This window comes from Periplaneta americana, chromosome 6, assembly GCF_040183065.1.
Source record: "Periplaneta americana isolate PAMFEO1 chromosome 6, P.americana_PAMFEO1_priV1, whole genome shotgun sequence".
NCBI lineage: Eukaryota > Metazoa > Arthropoda > Insecta > Blattodea > Blattidae > Periplaneta > Periplaneta americana.
Genome location: NC_091122.1, coordinates 11,036,299 through 11,055,574, shown reverse-complemented (window position 1 = coordinate 11,055,574; position 19,276 = coordinate 11,036,299). Strand labels below are relative to the sequence as shown.

The 19,276-nt window shown below is 32.9% G+C and overlaps 1 protein-coding gene across 11 annotated transcripts in view; it reads left to right on the top strand.

Annotated features, from left to right (window-relative positions):
• LOC138700988 (partitioning defective 3 homolog) overlaps window positions 1-19,276 on the top strand; it is a 467,315-nt gene that overhangs the window by 437,242 nt on the left and 10,797 nt on the right. For 10 of the 11 annotated variants that reach the window (XM_069827453.1, XM_069827458.1, XM_069827457.1 and 7 more), the window contains 4 exons: window positions 1,879-2,080; window positions 5,544-5,834; window positions 8,591-8,760; window positions 18,165-18,251. In XM_069827453.1, coding sequence (XP_069683554.1) covers window positions 1,879-2,080; window positions 5,544-5,834; window positions 8,591-8,760; window positions 18,165-18,251 — 750 coding nt within the window. The remainder of the gene's footprint in view (window positions 1-1,878; window positions 2,081-5,543; window positions 5,835-8,590; window positions 8,761-18,164; window positions 18,252-19,276) is intronic. The other variant, XM_069827454.1, reaches the window with a different exon arrangement.

Sequence of the window (19,276 nt, the reverse complement as noted above, 5' to 3'; positions counted from 1 at the left end):
TCTTTACATAAATATGTACATATTTCACACCTTGATATTACATAAAAATCCGGTCCCTATTTATAAGCATTGTAAGTATGATGATGAGTGAAATAAATACAATACAGAAAAGCAAGGAACCAATACCTTCTTAACAAAAGAGTTCCTGACTCCTATATTAGTCGAGGTAGAACTTGTCCCTATGGATTTCTTTTTGTGGGGATTTATTAAGGATCGATTGTATCACATCCCCTGCAGTGTTGCCACACTGAGACAGAGCGATTTCAACATCACTGATGATGGGGATGCAGTCCCCGAAACATGTATGATATATGTAATTAAAGAACTCAACAACCACACGTGTTCATAAAACTGTTGTATTGTCTTTTAAATTTTATTATTAGGGCTAGGATTTTTATCACCTATAAATCATAAGAAATGTCCAAAAAACAATGCATTTATGACCTAAAAATCTTTCAAAAATGTCCTTAAAAATGCCCTAAAAAATTGATCTCACATAATTGGCTTGGTAGAAAAAGAGGTTTTGTACTACTTAATATTTAGACTAGTATTTAAATTAAATTTTAGATAATTTTTTCTAAGTAGTACACTTTAATTATTTTACCTGATGTAGTTTCCATGTATGATCGTTCACCTCTGCTTGGGCATGTGGACGTGAGATCAACAGTCGGCTGTTCGGTCTTGGCCCTTCATGGGCTGTAGCGCCATGTATTTACTTTACTTTTAGTTTCCATGTAGTCTACCACAAGGCCACTCTTATCCGGAATTAGCAGGTATAGAGGAGTCTATATTGAAGGGGTGGTTGAACTGAGAAAATGGCAATATTTGTGTAGAAAAACGATTAAAATATTATACAAAATAATGGGTATTAAGGGACAAAATATGTAAAGAAAATATCAAAGGAAATGAACATTATTTTACATTAATAATGGGGATTTATGGCCAAAGTTAAATGAAAATACCTAAAAAATGACCGAATAAAACAAAAGATGCTCTTATGAGTTGAAACAGGCAGAAAATGCAAAAAAATGCCGTAACAGATATGTCTTAAAACACTCAGTTTATCTCATGATATATATAAATACTAAAGCAGCAATATTTCTGGCTTACTAGAAAAAAGATGCAATTTCATCAAAATCCTAACCCTATTTATTACATTTTATGAATTTTAATGGACACTGTTCAAAATTGCCCTAATTGTGTATTTTATTGTTAAAACTTTCTGACCTTCTCATTTTAAGCACGTAAACAGCAAAATAAATGCATTACTTTCTGAGATAATAATTTCTTCTTTTTTTAATATTTTTACTGGACACTCTGTATTTAGTTTTTTCACTATTTATGTTCATTCCAGTCAAATATGTTGTATCATTAATATCTTTAACAGCTTCAGCTAAGCAATTAGCAGATCTCCCCACGATTACAATAACTTATTTTACTTAAATCCTGCAGTCCACGCCTGTGGAGCAACGGTTAGTGCATCTAGCCGCAAAACCAGGTGGCCCGGGTTCGATTCCCAGTTGGGACAAGTTACCTGGTTGAGGTTTTTCGGAGGTTTTCCCTCAACCCAATATGAGCAAATGCTGGGTAACTTTCGGTGTTGGACCCCGGACTCATTTCACTGGCATTATCACCTTCATCTCATTCAGACGCTAAATAACCTAAGATGTTGACAAAGCGTCGTAAAATAACCTACTAAAAGAAAAATAAAAAAACAAATTAAATCCTGCATATATCACTGGGATCAAATGCCTCAACAAAAGCCCGTCACCATCTTTTGTTTTACCATCAGTGAAAACCAGACTTTTTGCTTTTCTCAAATAACACTGACAACATGAAAGTCTTTCCACGTGATGAAGAGGACATTTTCTCATACAGGTTTGGGAAGCATCGCAAGACGCTGGACGTTCCATTACAGCTTGCTCTGCGGGCAGAGCAGGAGGAAGTGGAGGGGGGAGATGGTCCCTGCGGGGCTGAGGAGGAGAGGGAGGCAGCTCGGAGGGCGGCGCAGGAGGAGCAGCAGCGTATCCAAGAGCAGTACCGCCGGCTGGTGCAGCGCCAGCGACAGATGGAGAACCAGGTGAGTGCAGACAGCTGTACTCTGCTTCCTGCTGAACTAGAATTTGGTGTCACTACATCATGCTCGGTTGACTAGCTAGAAGCTTCCAGCTACTCAGTAATTCTGCATCGAAATTCATTGTGGGTGAGAAATGGTCAACAAATCATGCCTTGAGATCTCTATCAAGAAAAGGTTTCTCTCAAGTTGGTGGTGTTGAACTTTACGGCATTATTAAGATTTTCTGCTAAGAATCCTGTAAGAAATAATGTAAAGGATTTGTTCATTTTTATTAAATGAAATCATTGAGATTTAGAGGTTTTCGTCAAAATAATGATTTGTCATAATTTATTTCTCGCAGAGATATTTGTCATACAAGTATGATACATCACAGTGCCAGATACAGTACAAATCTATCGAATATTCAACTTTCGCCATTTAAAGTTTTGATATATCAGCAAAAATTTCCAGTTCATTCATGAGGCAGAAAAGTTTTCCAAAGGCAGTACTTACAATAAAAATAAAAACCATGAAAATGTTTTGCAATACTTAGAAACGAATTGTGAAAGTGAAAACCGTGGAAATGTTTTGCGATAATTTAAATTAAAAACTATGGAGATGTTTTGTATATTGCAGAATTAATTGTAAAATTAAAGTTATGGAAATACTTCGCGATAATATAAAAATAAATTGTAAAAAAAATACTTCACGATAATATAAAAATAAATTGTAAAAATAAGAGCTGTGGAAATGTTTCGTGATATTATAAAAATGAAATCATGGAAATGTTTTGTGATAATATAAAAATAAAACCATGAAAATGTTCTGTGTTAATATAAACATTAAACTAAGGAAATGTTTTGCGTAATATAGAAATACTCGTAAAATCATGGAAATGTTTTGCGATAATATAATTAATATAACCATGGAAATGTTTTGTGATAATATAAAAATATAACCATGGAAAAGTTATACTATAATATAAAAATGTTATTGTTCAAATGTCTAGCTGTTTGGCAATGAAGCTGTTACTCCTGATAATATAAATATATAAAAATGAAACCATGGAAATATTTAATGTTAACATAAAAATAAAACAATGGAAATGTTCTGCGATAAAATAAAAATGAAACCCTGGAAATGTTTTGCGATAATATAAAATTAAACCATGGAAATGTTTTGCGATAATGTAAAAATAAAACCATGAAAATGTTTTGAGATAATATACAGTATAAATTAAACCATGGAAATGTTTTTCCATAATATCAAAATAAAACCATGGAAATGTTTTGCGATAATATAAAAATAAAATCACGGAAATGTTCTGCAATAACATAAAAATAAAACCATGCAAATGTTTTGAGATAATATACAGTATAAATTAAACCATGGAAATGTTTTTTCCATAATATCAAAATAAAACCATGGGAATGTTTTGCGATAATATAAAAATAAAATCACGGAAATGTTCTGCAATAACATAAAAATAAAACCATGCAAATGTTTTGAGATAATATACAGTATAAATTAAACCATGGAAATGTTTTTTCCATAATATCAAAATAAAACCATGGAAATGTTTTGCAGTAATATAAAAATAAAACCACGGAAATGTTTTGCGATAATATAAAAATAAAACCACGGAAATGTTTTGCGATAATATAAAAATAAAACCACGGAAATGTTCTGCAATAACATAAAAATAAAACCATGCAAATGTTTTGAGATAATATACAGTATAAATTAAACCATGGAAATGTTTTTTCCATAATATAAAAATAAAACCATGGAAATGTTTTGCAGTAATATAAAAATAAAACCACGGAAATGTTTTGCGATAATATAAAAATAAAACCACGGAAATGTTTTGCGATAATATAAAAATAAAACCACGGAAATGTTTTGAGATAATAAAAAAATAAAATCACGGAAATGTTCTGCAATAACATAAAAATAAAACCATGCAAATGTTTTGAGATAATATACAGTATAAATTAAACCATGGAAATGTTTTTTCCATAATATAAAAATAAAACCATGGAAATGTTTTGCAGTAATATAAAAATAAAACCACGGAAATGTTTTGCGATAATATAAAAATTAAACCACGGAAATGTTTTGCGATAATATAAAAATAAAACCATGGAAATGTTTTGCGATAATATAAAATTAAACCATGGAAATGTTTTGCGATAATGTAAAAATAAAACCATGGAAATGTTTTCCGATAATATAAAATTAAACCATGGAAATGTTTTGCGATAATATAAAATTAAACCATGGTAATGTTTTGCGATAATGTAAAAATAAAACCATGGAAATGTTTTGTGACAATATAAAATGCTTTGCGATAATATAAGAATAAAATTATGAACATGTTTTGCGATACTATAAAAGTAAAAACCATGAAATGTTTAGCGATAGTATACAAACAAAAACCATGGACATGATTTGCGATAGTATAAAAATAGAAACCATGGAAATGTTTTGTGATACAATAGAAGTCGAAACTATAAAGATGTTGCGTGATAGTATGAAAATAAAAAATATGAAAATGTTTTGCAATAGTATAAAAATGAAAACCATGGAAATGTTTTGCAATATAATAAGAATGGAAACCATAGAGATGTTTCACGATACTATAAAATAAAAACCTTGTAATGTTTTGCGATACTATAAAAATAAAAAAACATAGTGATGTTTTGCAATACTATAAAAATAAAAACCATGGAAATGTTTTGCGATACAATAAAAATGGAAACCAGAGAGATATTTCACAATACTACAAAAATAAAAAAAAATATTTGTGATAGTAAATAAAAACCCTGGAAATGTTTTGCAGTACAATGAATACGGTAACCATTGAGATGTTTTGTGACATTATAAAATGAAAAACATAGAACAATTTTGCCATAATATAAAAATGAAAACCATGTAAATGTTTTGCGAAACAATAAAAATGGAAGTCATAGAAATGTTTTGCAATACTATAAAAATGAAAAACAAAAGTGTTTTGCCATAGGTATTATAAAAATAAAAACCACGGAAATGTTTTGCGGTAGTATAAAAATAAAAAACATAGAAATGTTTTGTGATAAGTACTATAAAAATAAAAACCATGAAAATGTTTGATACAATAAAAAAGGAAACCATAGAGATGTTTCGCGATAATATAAAAATGAAAAACATAGTAATGTTTTCCAGTACCCTACTATAGAAATAAAAATCATGGAAATGTTTTGTGATGCAATAAAATAAATTGTAGAAATGGAAACCATATGTACCGTACTTCTTGAACACTTACCACTCTTTCGAAGCATAGTCAAGATGCCAGTGTTGAACAAACTCTGTGATGTCTTTAGTTCCTTTGAAGTTATCCTTTAGAGCAGAAGCTTAACACATTTGCAAGACAAATGACACAGTATCTCATACAATGAAATTTAAAATCTTACTGAAACATTTATTTAATTCTGTTACATGAAACCAGAATTCCAATGGCCCTCATGAACATACCAACAATAACAGTTCTGAGCCAGGGGGGCCAAATTATCCCCCTGGAGGCCCTCTGGCTATTTCGGTACACCACTCACATCACAGAGAAGGCTCAACATCATCTGCATCAAGTCAGGTGGGCGCGCCCCCAGGAGGGGTCGGTGGTCAGTCTCGCACGGAGCGAATCCACCAATTGCGTGCCCAGCATCAGCGGCGGCATGCAGAGAGGAGGGGGCAGTACCCCATGGACGACAGGGAGGAGAGATATGAGGAGGTTATCCGACAGGTGAGAAGTATTGCACAAGAAGGAAAGGGCTAACAATATTGGCTGGAGTCTAGTGTCATGAACAGGATACTTCTGCATGCCGTAGGTATAGAGGTGTGTACACACATAGCAAACGAACAATGAATGAAAGATGAAGCAAAATTTCGTTGTTCGTTTGCTGTTTGAGCAATGTACAAATCATCAAAAAATGGTCAGAGAACATTCTCGTTTGCTGATTATCTGCAGTAATGGCAGACGAAGATATAATTATTATAGCAGATGTTGTTGTTGTTGTTTTCTAATGCCAGGCGTTTGACAATAAAGTAATTTGACCTCTTGCACTCCAATATTTTTCAAAGATATTATCATGGCCAGCCACTGAAGCACAGATTTTGAGGTGTTCCGAATCCATTTCTTGGTTTGAGTTGCACAATGGGCAGTTAGGGGACTGATATATTCCAATTCTATGCAGGTGTTTGGCCAACAATCATGGCCTGTTGCCAATCTAAATGCAGCTACAGACGATTTTCGTGGTAAATCGGGAATTAACTGTGGATTATGATGCAGAGAGCAAATGTAGCTGTTGTTATTGTAGACAGTTTAACAAAAAGAAAAGTTAAAAAAACAAAAGGCGATAATGGCAGATGCCACTCTAAGGAAGCCGCAATTGATAGAGACACACTGACTTGCTTCACGATTTACGTCGAATTGAATTGGGACAGTTTCACAACTTCTGTCGCATTTCAGAAACAGACTTCGAAATATTACTGTGCAAAATAGGGCCATAAAATTTCCTGCTCCCCATATACATCAATAAGTTTGATAACAACTTCGTCAGTCCACTCGAGTTTCGATATCCTATCGGTGAAATTAAGCTAATCGCTGCATTCCGCTACAAACTGCAAACAAATTCCTTTGATGTACCGACAAGTGGCGGATCACTACCGAAGGCAAACCAAACAATCGGTTTGCTTTTGCTCCATCATCCACACATTCCGATTTCAGTCAGCGAATGCATTTGTTTGTTGTTTGTTTGTTGTTCGTTCGCTAGATGTGTACGCACCTTAGGACACAGGCTTTTCAGCTTTACTTTTCTGCTTAAACAAATCATGCTAAAGATTTTATTGTCCTTTAAATTCAGTTACCATCAACCAGATTTGAGCCAGCATAGATACTGATACAGGAACGAAGATGTCAGTTTACACTAGGTTAGGTTAGGTTAACGTTGGGTAGAGTAGTTGAAGTTAGTTCAGCTTAGTTTCGGATTGAGTTATATTTATTTAGTTTAATTTTGATTTATCTACATTTGTTTTAATTATGCAGTATTGTCACCACTTCAGAAGTGATAACTAATTTAATTCTTGGAATATTATTAAAATACAATAAAATAAATTATTAAATCAGTTGTATGAACACATTTTATGAAGAAGTTGTAAAATGTAACGTTATGCCGCTAATTTTTACTAAATATGGTATAAAACTTTAAAAAAATACCTGAATATGCATACAGTTATTCCCAAAATAAAACGTTAATATGCAGTTTTGTACTAAATATGCTACAAAATTAAAAACAGTCCAAATATGCATTTATATGTCTAATAAAAACTCTGCTAAAGCAAGGAGATGCACTATCACCTTTACTTTTTAACTTCACTCTAGAATATGCCATTAGGAAAGTCCAGGATAACAGAGAGGGTTTGGAATTGAACGGGTTACATCAGCTGCTTGTCTATGCGGATGACGTGAATATGTTAGGAGAAAATCCACAAACGATTAGGGAAAACATGGGAATTTTACTTGAAGCAAGTAAAGCGATAGTTTTGGAAGTAAATCCTGAAAAGACAAAGTATATGATTATGTCTCGTGACCAGAATATTGTACGAAATGGAAACATAAAAATTGGAGATTTATCCTTTGAAGAGGTGGAAAAATTCAAATATCTTGGAGCAACAGTAACAAATATAAATGATACTCGGGAGGAAATTAAACACAGGATAAATATGGGAAACGTCTGTTATTATTCGGTTGAGAAGCTTTTTTCATCTAGTCTACTGTCAAAAAATCTGAAAGTTAGAATTTATAAAACAGTTATATTACCGGTTGTTCTGAAACAGAGATTAAGGGTGTTTGAGAATAAGGTCTTTAGGAAAATATTTGGGGCTAAGAGGGATGAAGTTACAGGAGAATGAAGAAAGTTACACAATGTAGAACTCCACGCATTGTATTCTTCACCTGACATAATTAGGGACATTAAATCCAGAAGTTTGAGATGGGCAGGGCATGTAGCAAGTATGGGCGAATCAAGCAATCCATATAGAGTGTTAGTTGGGAGACCAGAGGGGAAAAAGACTTTTGGGGAGGCCGAGACGTAGATGGGAGGGTAAAATTAAAATGGATTTGAGGGAGATGGGATATGATGGTAGAGACTGGATTGATCTTGCTCAGGATAGGGACTGATGGCGGACTTATGTGAGGACGCCAATGAACCTGCGGGTTCCTTAAAAGCCATTTGTAAGTAAGTAATAAAACTACCATTTTCTTCAGAATACTTGGAATCAAGTTTAAATCAGTCTAAAACCGAAACAATCCCATAGAAAAAAGTGCGGCATATCATAGAAATCTGCCCCTTATTTATAACCACTTTATTCCCGATATTTTGTACTAATCCCGTAATTTATCCATCGATTTTTCTCCTCCGAATTTTTAGAGAAAATGTCGAGTGAATTTGATGATTGGAAAATCCTGTCTTTATTAATATTTTTTTCTCTCTCTGACAGCGGCTGGAACAGCCAGAATTTGCAAAGAGTCAACAGCAACAACAGCATGGGCGATCCGCGAGCTATGACCTGTACGGTGAGATGACTCGTCCAGGCAGTCGTGTTGGCATCTCTGATCCAGGACGCTTCAGTCACTACGTCAACTATGAAGAGATTCAGCAGCATCTCAAGTAAGTTGCCATACAGTCAGATCTAGCATGCCATTCTCACGCAGAATGTATGCGGTTTTTCACAGTTTCTGGCACTTTTTTGGGATGTTATAATTATGTGTCAGGATTTGGCTTCTCTTTTTCTGCTCTCTGGTTATCACACCCATTAGCATCGCTAGTTTTGCACCAGCAAACATTTCTGTCAAAAATCAGAGTTCATCATCATTGATGATCCAGTGACTATGTTTGTCTCCGGAGCCAAGTTCCACCTCTTAGGTTCACTCTAGTGGCCTACCCTCATGCACTGCGTCATAGATGTATGACAGTGGCACTATGCCCACACATGTGCAGAGGTGCACTCATTAAGAGTGAATAAGTGGCCGGGATCCGACGGAGTAAGTGCCATCTTTAATCAGTAAAGTCCCGTTGCTCTAATTTCCGGCAGCCAATCGCATTACAGGTCGGCTACATTTAATCGTGTGCGTCTTGTGATTCGCTGTTGAAGACGTCATTCATTTCTTAAGGCTCGATTAAATACTTAATATAATCGCCCGCCATTTTGGCTCTTTCGTTGGCGTTCGCAGAAAGAACATGAGGACGTTATTTGCCGCTCGATTATTTGCTGAATTACAGTGCGTTTGATTTATTATCATAGGAGCTACGACATGGTAATGTTTAACGGTGTGGCAAATAGATTCCTTGTATGGTAGCTCAGCAACGAAAGAACAAAAATGGAGAACGATACTATCTATCTAGACTTTATAGAGCCTTCACTTCCTAAGACATAAGCAAAGAGGAAGAGTCACGCTGGGAATAACAGCGTCGCGACTATAAGTGATTATTTTTCGCATATCACCTCTGCACATGTGTGGACATTGTGCCACTGTCATACATCTATGACGCAGTGCATGAGGAACCCAAGAGGTGGAACTTAAACTGAGAGGATTCGATCCGGCATTGGGATGGGAATCCGGTGTGGCTTAGTGGATAGAGCGTCAGCATGTAGAGCTGAAAACCCGGGTTCAAATCCTGGTGCTGGAGAGAATTTTTCTCCATTCCACTCTTCCATCATTATATGATGTCGCAGAATTTCTGCACGGAAATGTACTCCGGTACATCGTAATAATATTTCATGTAAAAGATTTAGTACATACAAAAGATTTCTTTCTTAATGAATAAAGATAAAATTCTATGTTAAGACTCGCGATTACTCCAGCCTCATTTCATGTAAACAAATTTAATCAGTTCATCACAATAACAACCGTGAAGGCCTATGATAGAAAAGAGTGGAAATATGTTATTTCAAAAGCTAATTGATTTTTATTTTTTGTGTTTAATGATGATTATGTGTATGCAATGAAAAATTGAAAGTGGGTATAAGTTGAAATCAGTTAAAAAAAAAAAGCCAATGACTTAGTTGTTAGCTTTACAAAGCATGTAAAATTTCCATTGCTGAATAAATAGCGTTATTTCAAATTGTTATGTTGTATAAACTTCACCAAGCATCAGATCTAGCAACTTCAATCAAGATCATTTTATATCATATTAAATTCAATATTAATTAGAAATACAATACATATAATGTACAGTGAAACCTTGATTTATCTTTCTTTTATATATATGTATTATGTATTATATATATATATATATATATATATATATATACAGGGTTAGTTAAAAGTCCCGCACCACCTAAATAACATACGGTTCAGTGACATGAAACTTGGTATGTGAGGAACTCAATAATGGTATTACCGAGTTTTTTCTACTTACGTTTTAACCAGAAGTTTTCTACTTCCGGAAGTAACTCCAACTCTCTTATTTTAAATGGAACGCCCAATATATATTTTTTTAATTTAAAAAAATGGTGCTCATTAAGAGCTTTTCGAAAAGTACCCACACTCGATACTTCTGTACAAATTCAGTGTTGCTAAGTCAAGAAAACAGAAAAGTGTATTGAATATTAAAATAATAAACACACCCCCTAAATAACTTTTGAAGCATACGGTTCAGTGATATGAAACTTGGTATGTGAGGATAACCATATACTAAGAACTCAATAATGATATTACCGAGTTTTCTCTACTTCCGGTTTAACCGGAAGTAACTCCAACTCTCTTATTTTAAATAGAACAGCCAATATATATATATATTTTTTTTTTCTTTTTTTTTTTTTTTTTTTTTGAATAGGGCTCATTAAGAGCTTTTCAAAAAGTACCCACACTCGATACTTCTGTACAAATTCAGTGTTACTAAGTCTAGAAAACAAAAAAGTGTATCGAATATTAAAATAATAAAATACTCCTTCCTTAACGAAAACAAAACAAAGCTAGCTCATCTTCTAAATTATGTGTTCAAATTGGTAGCCCTCAGCTGCTTTACAATGTGTCACTCGATCATAGAAACCATTTAAGGAATGATTTAACCAGGCTTTAGGAATATCTTGCACCACTCCCATTTTTATTTAGCAACACTGAATTTGTACAGAAGTATCAAGTGTGGGTACTTTTTGAAAAGCTCTTAATGAGTACTATTCAAAAATAAAAAAATATATATTGGGTGTTCCATTTAAAATAAGAGAGTTGGAGTTACTTCCGGTTAAACCGGAAGTATAAAAAACTCGGTAATACCATTACTGAGTTCTTAGTATATGGTTATCCCCACATACCAAGTTTCATGTCTCTGAACCATATGCTTCAAAAGTTATTTAGGTGGTGCGGGACTTTTAACTAACCCTGTATATATAGGATGAATGGTAAGTAATGTCATTAATTTCAGGTGGTTATTCTTTGAGATATTTCAAACAAAAGACTTTAATACAATTTTGCTTGTTTTTGCTTCCTTTTTCAACATAAAAATTGTTTCATATTAAACATTTCGTAACGTGTTTCAGGAAAGCCATTCATTTAATTCCCAATATGCTCAGTCAACTTTAAGAGAGCAGTGTATTATGATAATAAATTATTGGAAGAATTTTAATTTTGTCCTTTAAATGTGCAGAAATTTGATCTGAACAAATGTAACATTTTAAAATTCCTTTTCAGTCAAAGTTGGCATGGAGCACTGTGAAGAAAATATAGATAACTCAAAAGTCTGACACTATTTAGGTAACAACTCCCTACGTGTACCAAAATGTAAAATGTTTTACATAAAAAAAATCTGAGTGATATATGATGTAGGAAAATGTTAAATAGATACATGATTAATACAGATTTTGCTTTCATAATTTAAGTAAGATCTGTTAAGGGACACTCCATTAAAAAATGACAACTTCTTTTCTAATAATTTTTTCAACCAAATTTTGACGGCATGTTTACTATGTGAAGGACTAATAAAATCCAAATTTTGGACTCCCAAATGTTTTTGACTTTTGATTTTTTCTATTATTTTTATAAACATTTTCAAATCCAAGTATTTAGTAGAACACCTCAATTTTTAAGCTTTTCTTTTTTTTTTGGTCATATTCACAAGACATAACAAACATATGCATTCATGTTGCGAAATATCTCATTTATTCACTCATTATTATTATTATTTTTTTTTTTTCAATTTGTTACTTTTTCTATAATTTATGAACAAAATATATACAATCTAGCTGCATTTCTTACAAAATAAATGCATAGAAACTTGCAGCTATCTCATAAATACATGCATTAAAAATTTAATCTAGATTGATTAATATTTGGCGTAAAAAAGTTGGCATTGAATCAAGAAAAATGAACTTACGGAAAAATGGATTTGAAAGTAAAATGAATATTTATGTAACACATATCTATTAAAATTCTTCTCCGTTGCATTCATCTACCCTTTATTTAAAATTGTCAACAATGCCTGAATTGATTTACCAACACCGCTTAATTGCATCTCTAAAATGCTGTAAAATACCAATAAAACCAACCTTATTACTTAAGGGAGTCAACTTTTGAACAAAAAGTTACTAGATTTGTAATCAGAAATTTTAAAAAAAAATTCTTTGATGAAAAAATAATTTTAACAGCTCTTTAAATGCCACGTCCCCTTACAGCCTTAATTTAAAAACATTTTTAAACATATTTGTAATCAAAATTGAACTAAATCCATTTGGACTACTAAAATATACACTCTAAAGACGTGAAATAACCAATAAATTTTTTGGGGGAAATTTTCATGATTTTCAGTTGTCTCCCCTTAAGGGACCATAGAAATTGGACAGAAAAAGATACATCTGAGTGTAGAGATCAAGGTTTCACTGTATCAACAGAAAATGAGATGTTAGTGGCGTTATTAAATGTTAAACACAGGAACGCCATTTCGTTATTTCAATTAAGAAACACGCCAAATTGTCTTTGCACCAAAAACGGATGCTCCCTGGACCAAATTATCGTATTTTATAATTATTTGAATGCAACAGAAGCCAGAAATCTTGCTAAACATGTTACTGGTAAAGCACTACGAAATGGCGTTCCTGTACTTATCAGTTACCGTGGCATTCTCATATTTCTTTTGGCAACATACTTACTTCATTTGTTTTGTTTACTTGGTTGTTGAGATGATTGGGATTAACAAATTTTGCTAGTGCTTTGGACTGAAGAGTGTTATATTCACTGATGATTGGAGAAATCTGGTTTAAGTGTACAAACTGTTATAGATGGTTTTGACCTGGGATCAGAGAGTTCATGTTGTAGTGGTTTAGTGTACAGAGGAAAATGGTTTCAGGTTGCATGTGTTCATGGTTTTGTATTGTGAATTTCTATGGGTATGGTCATTTTTATCTATAGATTTCCATGCAGTTTTCTATTATTCACAAAACCTACGATTTACTTCACAACTTTTGAAATTTATCATAAGTTTTAAGACTCTGATTTTTGCCAGCCCCTATTAAAATTTTTCCAGAACTATAAAAAGATAGAGAGCTGTGCCCTTCTACTGTATTTACTCAATGTCAAACACTTAGATATTTTTGTATTTTATTGTCGATGAGGACATATCATTTAAGACTGTAGATGACAGGAATCACTGGTCAACAAAATTAAACATATTTTTTGTTAAAAAAAATGGGTGACTCTTGTAGCATTTTTCGTGCTGATTTCAAAACTGTTTTCAAAATTTTTTTATCACCCAAGGTTTTTGAGTAATTATATGAAATATAATTCAAACTTTTCTGGTGTTAATACCTTGCAACATTATACCTATACGCCGACGGATCCTTGATCTCCAGAGAACAAGGTGCCGGCGCAGGTGTTACGTGCTGTCTCTTCTCACTTTATAGATCTCTTGGATATGGAACAACAAGTTTTGATGGAGAAATCATTGCAATAAGTGAATGTCTCAGGAATCTTCTATGACACATCAGTAAATTTAGGAATGCAGTTATATTGTCAGACTTTAAAGCAGCTATTCTATCAATCGCCTCTAAACACACACCTTCATCTCAAACAGCAGAAATAACTAAAATGCTCTCTCAATTAATATCACTCAATAAAAGAATTGTATTCCAATGGATACCATCCCATTGTGGAATCCTGGGAAACGAGAATGCGGATGCTTTAGCAAAGAAGGGCAGCACTGCTACTTACAGACCTGTTACTAAATCTACGTATTACTCTGTGAAGAGATTTATTAAATCTACATACTTAGACTTCAACAAACAAAATTTGATAACACAATCCCATGGGAAAAAATGGAACTCTCTGCATCATAATCCACAGTTAATTCCTGATTTACCACGAAAATCGTCTGTAGCTGCATTTAGATTGGCAACAGGCCAGGATTGTTTGGCCAAACACCTGCATAGAATTGGAATATATCAGTTCCCTAACTGCCCATTGTGCAACTCAAACCAAGAAATGGAATCGGAACACCTCAAAATCTGTGCTTCGGTGGCTGGTCATGATAACATCTTTGAAAAATATTGGAGTGCAAGAGGTCAAATGACTTTGTTGTCCAATGCCTGGCATTATAAAACAACAACAACAACAACAACAGTCTAATGAGGAATAAAATTTGTTTTTATGAATTCTGACTTCACAGACAACAAGTATGTAGTCAATTGTTGAAGCAATAAAATGAAATATTTGAAATATTTTATTTCCATTAGCATGTTAAGGACTGTATATACCAATAAAAATAGTTCAGTTTTTATAAAATTACAAAAAAATGGTGGGTCGTAGAAAAATTCTGACTTCATTTTTGGAATCAGCAGATGAAATTACATAAGAAACAGCAGAAATTTTACATTTAACAAAATCACTGTTGACCACTGGAATTTATGTTTAGTTGGGTGTAGTTAAATTTAAATGATTTGACATATTAATAATGTGGGGTTCACAGTAGTTCTGTTACTCCTGCATGGTTATTGGTCAATGTTTTTATTATTTCGTCCTATTATTTTGTCTGAAGTCTTGTTTTCAGCATGAAATTGATATTCCTGAGATCCTGGATTTTTCTGATAGCGCTGTACAGATTATGTCAACTGTTTCATGGACTTGGAACAGGGTTGTGCAAACCTCGAGATCAAATAATGTCTGTCTGTATTACAGTTGAAATATGATAATTTTTTTAAAGTAACTATCCATTGTATATTTATTGTTAAAGCTGGTGTTAATCTTTGATTGTTCTTCAATCAAATTTGAATTTTGTTATCAGTACAGTTTTTTTTCTCCTTATGGCTTTTAAGAAACCCGGAGGTTCATTGCCGCCCTCACATAAGCCAGCCATCAGTCCCTATCCTGAGCAAGATTAATCCAGTCTCTATCATCATATCCCACCTCCCTCAAATCCATTTTAATATCCTCCCATCTACATTTCGGCCTCCCCAAAGGTCTTTTTCCTTCCTGCCTCCCAACCAACACTATATGCATTTCTGGATTCGCCCATACGTGCTACATGCCCTGCACCTTTTCGAGGAAAATAAAATTCTGAAAAATATGTCCTAAAAATCCTGGGGGGGAAGGGAGGAATTAGAAAATTATATGGGCTGATTTCACCAACATGTTGCTAAAGCCTATTTAACTTGAAGGAAGTTAAAGGTAATATAAGTTTGTGTGCATTTCACCAACTATTGTAATCTAGATTTAAATAAAGTCAATTAGCTGAAGCTTCTTTAAGGAAGGTACTTTATACATTTTTCAAACTACGTCCTTGATTTGGGATCAAAAAAATTAAATAGGCTACATTAAAAATTTTAACATTGCAATATAACATATGACTGAAAATAATCATTACCATATCTACGAATTATAGAAATCAAAATAGATAAACCCAAAGCACCGTCACTAACGGAAAATATTAAAGAAACTATTCTAAAAAATAATTCATAATTAAAACCATTCAAATAAATGTATAATATTAATCAATCAATCAATTTTCTTAATGTATGTTTGCTGACAACATAAAGTCCACTATACTCTATTCAGTTTTTTTGTTTTTCACGAGAAATGAAGGGTGTTTTGATCGGTGTTCATTAAAAATAAAACTAAAACAATAAAGTCTAGGTAATATATTTTTCAATTACCATGGACATAACCGAATATGTTTAACATAGGTATACATGAGAGAACTGGTTACTGGTATTAAACTTTTTGAATATCACCACTGATTGTAGGTATTATTTCAAAAGTCCATGTTTTTTTTAAAAAACAAAAAAAAAAAAAAAAAAAATAGTTTAATTTGATGTGGTGGTACTTCAGAATGTTGACAATATGTATTTTCTTACTAATAAATACATTTTTCAGTATATCGTCGTTGTTCCTGCGATAACTCCTATGTGACATACTGATCGATTTTCAGATTTTTGCTCTGTTAAATAATGTTTATTTTTTTATTTTATTGGGTTATTTTACGACGCTGTATCAACATCTAGGTTACTTATCGTCTGAATGAAATGAAGGTGATAATGCCGGTGAAATGAGTCCGGGGTCCAACACCGAAAGTTACCCAGCATTTGCCCATATTGGATTGAGGGAAAACCCCGGTAAAAACCTCAACTAGATAACTTGCCCCGACCGATTAAATAACTTAAATAGTGATACAGCAAATAATAAAATCTCCTATATGTAATTACATTTCTTTCTTTCGAAAATGTAAGCATTCACAATTCCCTATGTACGGCTGCTATAGGATGAATTAATGTGTTTTTTCCTCTTACTGAAAAATTGTATATCTTGCACATAGGAGTTATTGCAGAAACAATGACGATATTCACATGTTGCTGTAAGTTTGACACGTTCGAAAACTTTAATGCCTTTTTTCTCAACATATCATTTTGCCACCAACACTTCTGTTGCACCCAGGTAGGCCTATTCAATTTCAACGAGAAGTATAAACAGGAATTTCTCTTTGAAAATAGTTAATTATTTGTGCAAACTACATCATTTCATTTGTAGTCATTTATCTGTGCACTAGGTACATTTCTTGGCTTAAAAATCGATAATGTGTTAAATTGGAAAAATCATATTAAAGAAATTACCCCCAAACTAAATTCAGCTTGTTTTGCTATTAGATCTATGCAAAAGATAGTAAATATCAGTACCTTAAAAACAATATACTTTGCATACTTCCACTCGGTAGTGAGTTTTGGAATAATATTCTGGGGAAATTCCACAGATAGTATATATTTCTATTACAAAAAAGAGTAATTAGAATAACAGTAGGTGTCAAATCTAGGGAAGCGTGTAGGACTATTCTAAAAAACTACAAATAATGCCCATGGCTTGTCAGTATATTTTTTCATTAATAAACTTCCTCATATGCAATCGTGAAAACTTTGTAACTAATTCAACAGTTCATAGCATAAATACACGTCAAAAAATGACTTTCATACTCCATCGGCAAGTCTATCGTGCTATCAAAAAGGAGTGCGTTATATGGCAGTAAACATTTTTAATAGTCTCTCTATCGGTATAAAAAATGAAACTCAATACATAAAATTATGTAGGTGAATTCATGACATTCAATAACGCTTCATGAAATTGATACTAAAACTTTGTGTTGTACTAGTAGACTATATTGTAAATCTCGTCTGTATATATTTCATCTAGACTGTGACTATAAATTAAGACTTTATAATAGTATTAAGTTTTTTGACTTGTTCCATATTCTAGCTGTGAGCAATGTATGAATACCATGGAATGTTAATAAATACAATACAATAATACAAAATCACGAAGATAATTTGTCTTATTTAATTTTAAATTGATTGCCATTGTGTGTTTCTGACATCATATTTATAAAACAAATTAATGAAGGTTGATTCTCTGGTATTGACATATTAAAATTAATTCTGAAATTATCTCAGGACTCATCTCTATCCCCTCGCCCCATTCCCAATGATGGCTGACTTATCTCTGTTTGCACAACCCTGATTTTGGCCCTTGTTGATAAACTAACCCACATAAAAAGTTAAAACTAACGAACAGTTCTTCCTTCTTTTTCTTGGGTCTCGCAAGCAAACGCAAAGAACAGCTCTCTGAGGTACAGATAATGCAAATGAGGCTACAAGTGCAACATCAGAGATTTAAAGTTGAAGAGGAAAGGTAGGAATCAAACAGTCGATCAGAGTAGCAGTAACAACTAAAAGAGAGTAACAAACCTGCTGATGGTTATTGGTGACACTTTTGTTTGTTTTTTGAAGCTATTCATTTTGTTTTGTTCCTCATATTAGTTTTGTAAACAGATTTAATTTCTTTGTAGTTACGCAGTTATTAAATGTTGCAGTTTTGTTTTTGTTTTTTATTTGGAAATCTAATATAGTAACAAATGACAGAGCAAATATATATTTTACAGAATCCTTTTTAATGTGGCCTTCTTAACATACATTTCATATCATTCTGTAGATTGCATGAACCGTTGTTTATTGTTGTAGGTGGCCATGCTTTGATTACAGCTTTTCTATTATGAAATGTCAAGCCAGTGCCTACTAGATGTTGTGTTGTCCAGTATGTGCTGAAATCGCTTTATTTTCATGTCTGCATGTTGGATTAGAATCTTTTACGCATGCTCATTGTTGTGCTTCTCTTGTAGTTGTAGATTGTAAATACTGCTTATGCAATCTTAGTATTATAAATAGGTTGTTATGACGATTAAAATCATGAATAACGGGTTTTTATGGTATACATGCTGTAAGGTTATCTAGCAGTGCATAAATATAGTACACCCATCATTATTCGACATATATTATCGCTGCTTTTAAACAAATGAAGGTTGAAAAAAAAAAAAAAACATCACATCATCACATGAGGTAAGAGCTTACTCGAAAATTTCAAGTAATTTCGTAAGTATTTATTTCCAATTTATAATGGTAGGATTGCATAAAACGTTGTATTCATCTCTGTGTAATGTTGATTATGACAGTTATTACATAAACCCTACAATTATATTCTTGTTGCAGACATAACTTTTTTTGTTAAATTTGGTATAATACATGGAAAAATGTAAAATATAACACAAGAAAGAAAAAGGCAGACTGAAGTAAAATGCAAACCTCTCTTCCTAAAGGAATGACAACTTATATTTAGTTCATATTATCAGTTCTTTTTAAAGTAAATTTTGGCTTATCTTT